Raw genomic sequence first — 6388 nt, forward strand, 5'->3', positions numbered from 1 at the left:
AAGAGAGGTTGTTGAACAGCGTGAAAACACTGAGGTCAATCTGGATTGGATCTGCAAAGGCATGTTTTTCCGGCAAGATTGGCATCTCTGTTTCCGAGTCTTGCGTGAACGCATTCATTGAGCTGTGCCTTCGGCTCTAATTGAATTCGGTGGCCACATTGATAGCGCCTTATCAGTTCCTTCCTAGGCTCTCGGGGCGCCTATAAGAGGAGCCGCGGCGCTCGTGGCAGCCTCTAGTGTGTGCTTAGTGGTGCCGAAAGCTGTCCTCAATGCGTCCTCTACTTCTCGTTGTCATCTTCACTGGCCTCGGACTCGGAGCGCCGCCAGCCATTGACTTCTTCGTGGTGAATGGATCAGATGCGCTCACTGCGGAATTCCCTTACATGGTGAGTCGCACTTCATTCCCAATTCCTCAACTTTCGCCCCAGACGAACCGCCCCTGAGGACGTGGGAAAGTTTCTTGCAGTGATTTCTTTGTCGCTGAGAAATAATTCATACTTCATTTGTGGGGCAAATTAAAAGTTTTCCGTTGGCAAAATGTGAAAGTTTCCAGAGTCGCCAATGCGGCTATCATCGTTCTCGCGCTAATTGAACTAATTGCCTCTTCCCGACTCTTGTTGCGACTCACAGATAAAGGCATATCGTCGAAAGATATGGAGTGTATCGCACTGTCTGACGTTTCCGTGTTGCTTTCGAGGAAGTTTCCCAGCTATGAATAGAGGGAGTGTCTTGATTTGCACCCAGTTAAGATGTCACAAATAATATTATGCTTCACTGGAAGTTCAGCTTCCTCTTTATTCAAATCAGACACGCAAGCTTCTTCCTCAAGTTTTATGCATTTCCAATTCAGATGGAAGACTTCACCTTCTCTCCTTTTTCTCTCACTCTTTCAGGTATCCTTGAGAACACGCTCGGGAACGCACACTTGCGGCGCCACGATCATTGCCTCGAGATGGGTTCTGACCGCCGCGCACTGCTTCCTGACCCGCAATCCCGACGACTACAACGTGCAGTACGGCACGAACGTGATCTCCAAGGATGGCGACTCGGTGATGAAGATCCGCCGGATCATCTGCCACGAGGGATACGACGACAACAACCAGTTCATCCACGACATCGCGCTCATCGAGCTGGAGCAGTCGCTGGAGTTTGACGTGTTCGTGAACGCCGTGCGCCTGCCGCAGGCCTTCGAGTTCACGCAGGGCGGCCTCGAGGGTCAGCTGGTGGGATGGGGCATGAATGCGGTGAGTGGGTGTGAAATTTCAGCCCACGGTTCGGCTATTGAAGCCCCTCTTTCGCCCCCAGACCGTCGGCGGGGTCATTCAGACGCACCTGCAGAAGGTAGACCTGGAGACGATGACCGATGATGAGTGCAGAAAGCTCCACTTTGACAAGATCCACACCACAAACATCTGTGCTGGCGTGAAAGAGGGCGGCAAAGGGCAGTGTACTGTGAGTGTTCAAATTGATTTATAGTCCTTTGGCAAACTAGCCGACTCTGTGCGTCGTATTTGCCATCATCAACCCTCGCACTGCTCATTTCAGGGCGACTATTCAAGTGTATCAAATCCTAAAATAGCACACGGAAGATATTTTCATACCTTTTCCCATTGACATCTTGAACGCGACAGAAAATGTGGCATTTTCCCGTTGACATTTATAGAAATTATGTGACATTTTGTCTATTTAAGAAACTTTGCATAATCAGAAGACATTTATTTGCTTCCAAAACGCTCAAATTCAGCTCAAAAAGACTTGAGCCACTTGAGCTTTCGCTAAGCTTTTCAATTGAAAGTCGCTGGAATATTCTTCTGTGAGGGTTAACAAGTCCTGCCAGCAGAAATCGGCTCTATTTTCAACGTCCTGCTCTGCTTTCAGGGTGACTCTGGCGGCCCGCTGCTCGTGAACGGCGTTCAGGTGGGAATTGTGTCCTGGAGCGTGAAACCCTGCACAATCGCGCCCTATCCGGGAGTTTTCACGGAGGTTTCGCACTACATCGACTGGATACGCCTGCACATCGGCCTGGCGTTGGAAGGTGGCATATAATCTCAAGATGCTTCGTCATCGAATCTGAAAAAAGACTCAATTAGTGCACAGAATCGCCCTCAATTGCTGCACGCGACAAGATAGATTTTAAGTGAGAGAAGTGTTGTGATGAGTGTTGTATAAAATGAAGGAAAAACACAAGAAAATTCCAAGTGATTTTAGGGTTTATTTTGCTCTGTCGCAATATTGCTGGGCGTGGAATTCGATTCTCTAACTTCATCTGAGCATTAAATTGCATTTCTCTTTCACCCCCTTCGAAAATTCATGGGAGAATTTTGCTCTATGGCTCACACACGATGGAAATCGATGTCACGTCCACAGTTTCACACACTGCGAAGAGCTTATAGCTGAAAGGCATGTTTGCAATATAAATTGCAGCTTTCACTGCGTCCCTTCTTTTCTGCGAGAGACTCTATTTGGCATAAATAACTCAATGCTGTGAACACACATCGTGCTGTCCGGCTAAAATCAATCCCCTTTCACTCAGTGCGTGCGATAATTGAGGTGGAAGAAGAGGAGCTTTTTCACCCCTTTTTCTCAACCATACCCAGGATTGGCCGTAGAAGAAAGATTTATTTGGCAACATCTTCCTTAAAATAACACAAAGAAAGCTCCACAATTCACTATCGCAAGAGCATTTTGTGGAGCTCTTCACGAGCGATTAGCTTCAAGTCATGGTTTCCGATTTGAAGAGTTTATATTGCACAGATATGTGAAAACACACACACACAAGATCCAAATTTTTCATTCAACGGAAGGCATTTTTCCCTCCGATGTTAATATGTGAAACTTTCCTCTTACGTTTCACTTGCTTCGCCAAATACATTATAGAGAGTTCTCGTGAGGAAGTTCAACAGGGCGATGCTGTTAAGACAAATATTTGACTGAGTAGTTGCTCAAAGGTGAATTCAATTATAATAAATTGTTGAGTAAATGCCTAAAGGCACTGTAAATTTTTCCCCCTAATACACTCAAAGACGTGATTTTCTCACAATAGCGAAAACTTCCCAGAGTTCTGTCTTTAATTTTGTCACGGAATTTATCAATTTGCGCAGTAATAATTCAGCGGTAATCTTGAGTTCTTTGGCGCAAAAATTCTATTAAGACTTTCTCTGAGTGTAATTGCATTAAAACTGGCTCAATTCTCCCCTGTTTCTGAACGTGATGAGAGGCAATTTTATATAAATTTGCTTTGATTTAGCAATTCTGTTTGAAGGAATATAAATTCAGAGCATTGAACACAATCATTAAGTATTTAAATGGTGAAATTGCAATTTCCACATTCGTCCTATTGATTTTGTATTAAAATGGGCATGCAAGTGGCGTGAGACGCAGCCAAGCCCACGCCTCGTCACCTATTTCGTCACGCCCGGATGCACGCTGGCGATATTTGGACGGGTGGGCAAATTAAAAACTCTTTAATCTTATAATCCGCCCACCCCGCGCGCGGGGGGCGCTTTGGGGTGCGGCACGGTCGGCTGGGCATCGATTGTTCGGCAGTGTTGATGGACGGACACACTCCGATCGGTTGCGCATTATTATCGATTGGGGGCCACCTTGTGCCCAGCCTCCGGCCTATGCGAGTGTCTCTCTCGGGGCGTCGGATTGCATCGCCAGAATTTCGATCTGTGTGACCCAGATTTCCGACTGCATCCATTCCATCATCGAGTGCCTGGCTTTTGACGAGAGGATGAGAGAGAGAGTGAGGACGACCCGAAGAGGGATGCCCAATTCCACCTCAATGAACACTTTGCCGTCTGTCTCCACATCACTTCACGTCGTCCCTCCGACTCCTGGACATGCAATAAAATATTCCGAATGCCAAGGCGAAGCAGCTGTGCGCAGAAATGGTGTACTGTCCAGTTGAAGTCTTTTGGAGTGAAAAATTCAATTTGCACTCAATGCTAATCGATTTATCACAGTTTTCGTCTTATGTATTTAAGAAAAGATATTTATCTGTTTTATTACTTGTTAAAAAATTTCAAGCAATAGTAAGAAATTGTCTTAAAAATTCAAGGCACTCGATTAAAACGGCCGTTAGATTTTCAAAATTTACTTCAAATTATCTTAGTTTGGATAAAATGTAATAAAAGACTCTTAAAATCTACTTTGGAAACTAACATTTTCGGTTTTTCTATTAACTTTGTCATATTTCAGCCTAAAAATCCAATAAATACCAACAGAAGCAACTGAAAGAATTCAGAAAACAATTATTACAGAGCAATATTAACACTCAAATGATCGATTGTAAGATGTTTTACAGATTTTGAGGTAAATTTGCCAAATTTTGAACTCGTTTTGCTTACAAATTAATTAAAAATGTTTTGCTGTATTTATTCTCAATTCAAATCTTGGATCTGTCTTTGAGCGGTGTACACATTTCAGTCGCATTAACTCTCCATTGGCGAATTCTGGTCCTTTTATTCCTTCTTCCTTCTCCACTGGGTCACTCAAATTTCCCTGGATTTTTTCCTCATAGATCGTGGACGGTTGGCGAGTGGAAAAGGATGAAATGAGCGTTATAATTGAATACAGAGCCACAGTGAGACTTTTAGGGGATGTTGAAAGAAGAATAATTAATAGGAAGAATTTAGCAGGGGAAGGACAATGTCGGGGATTTTAACAAGTGCCCGTTAAAAATTCATTAAGAACAGTGTTCATTTGAATTTTAAAATACGTCCGCATGCATAAATAGAGCTCAACTAGGAGCCGAATCTAATCAAATTTCGGCAGAGATTCTGCTCGCTTTACTCATTCCCAGGGATAATAATTCGGAAAATGCAATATCGTGCACCAAAAGAGGTGAGCAGAGTCGTCCTTATGGCGTTCACTCTGTCGCAAGACATCAACTACAAGTTTCAATGAATTCCGAATATAAAATCAATGGCTCGGAAAACACTTCTTGATCACTTCCTTTTTGTCCCATTTCCACCCACAGCGCGCCTTTCAATAACTCTGCGCCATTTGGACGGGCGGCGAAGGAGATCCGCTCACACCCGCCGCCGTTCCAGCTCGTGCCTTTTAGTCGGGGAGACGGAAGTGTTGCAGAACTGATGGCCTGGACTCCAGTGTTTTCCGGGGTGGGGATTTCGCAGCGGGTGGTTTTTTAATATTGCACAGAATTTCACGGTACTTTGTGGAGAATTTCACCTCCTCGCTGAGCATTTTATTGCATTGAATTACTTTTAATAAATGTTAGAGTCGCAATTTTGTATTTTCTGCAACTCCACGAGCGCCGCCTCAATCTTCATCAGGATAATTGAAAGGTGGAAAGAATGGGGCGGAAAAGCAGCAAGCAAGAGGATGGAAGGGAGACGAATGGGGGAGTTTTATGCGATAATCATGAATAATTTTACGCTCTCTTTTTTCGCCTGGCTCACATTCGATGGCGAAAGTTGCCTCTATTCCGCGCTGAGCACTAAACTTTCCTCGCTCTGCAAGACGGAGAGAGATTTCTCCAGTGAATTTGTGCAGAATTTTTCCTCCGCATTCAATACGTGACCATTTTGCTGGGGTGGAACAGTTTTCTCATGATATTTTCATACACTGCCGCTCCGGTGTTCTGGCTTATCCTCGGCAGTCCTTTTTCCTTTCCTCCCCGAGGCCGTGTTTAGTCATTCCGGCGTGTAGCATATGTGGAATGGTGCAACAAGTTTCCTCAAGCTTGAGACGCTGTCCGAGGAATACTGATGGGCGAATGTGGCACGACAGGAGAGTTTTACAAACTTTCCAAAGTGAATTCCATCGGATTCTTCCTCACACTCAGCGTCAACATTGCAATTGGCAATCAGAATAACTTCGGAGAGTGAAAGAGATTTGCGAACATGGAATATTACCACTAAATGTCTTTTAATTGAGTCAATTTTCTCAATTTCGTTGCTTCCCACACGAAGGAAAGGTGGAAAAGATCACTTGCAAAATGCTAAAGAAACACTTGAATTCTTTCAATAAATGCACAATGAAAATCCAAGGGGGAGATAATATGCTCCTATTCTGTACACTACTTTGAAACATTTGCAGCAATTTACATTTTTTTTACTCCTTCCTTCATAATTCACAAAATATAATAAATATCTTAAGGTTTCATGCTATATTTCTATAAAAATCCACTTTCAACCGCTTTTCTGAGCGTCTTTTCCAACCATAACCTCAAAAATATCACAAAGAGGTCTCAAAAAGCTTCAATTAGAAGCTTTCTAGATGGCAAAATTATCTTTTTTTGAATTAAAAGTGATCTAAATAAACATTTTGCTAATCCTACAATACTCTTTTCGAGGTTATGTTCGATTTCGGCACAATTTGCAGTGTTTTTCGGCTTCAAATCGCATGAAAATGCTTAATT

General features: G+C 43.5%; 1 protein-coding gene across 1 annotated transcript; it reads left to right on the forward strand.

Annotated features, from left to right (window-relative positions):
- Positions 1 to 269: 269 nt before the first annotated feature.
- On the forward strand, positions 270 to 2046 carry LOC132256788 (chymotrypsin-2-like). Its single transcript, XM_059753335.1, has 4 exons — positions 270 to 386; positions 894 to 1244; positions 1306 to 1452; positions 1879 to 2046. The coding sequence occupies exons 1-4, from the start codon at positions 270 to 272 to the stop codon at positions 2044 to 2046; spliced, it is 783 nt and encodes a 260-aa protein (XP_059609318.1).
- Positions 2047 to 6388: the final 4342 nt, after the last annotated feature.

Source organism: Phlebotomus argentipes, unplaced genomic scaffold (genome assembly GCF_947086385.1).
Source record: "Phlebotomus argentipes unplaced genomic scaffold, Phlebotomus argentipes genome assembly contig_17, whole genome shotgun sequence".
NCBI classification, from domain to species: domain Eukaryota; kingdom Metazoa; phylum Arthropoda; class Insecta; order Diptera; family Psychodidae; genus Phlebotomus; species Phlebotomus argentipes.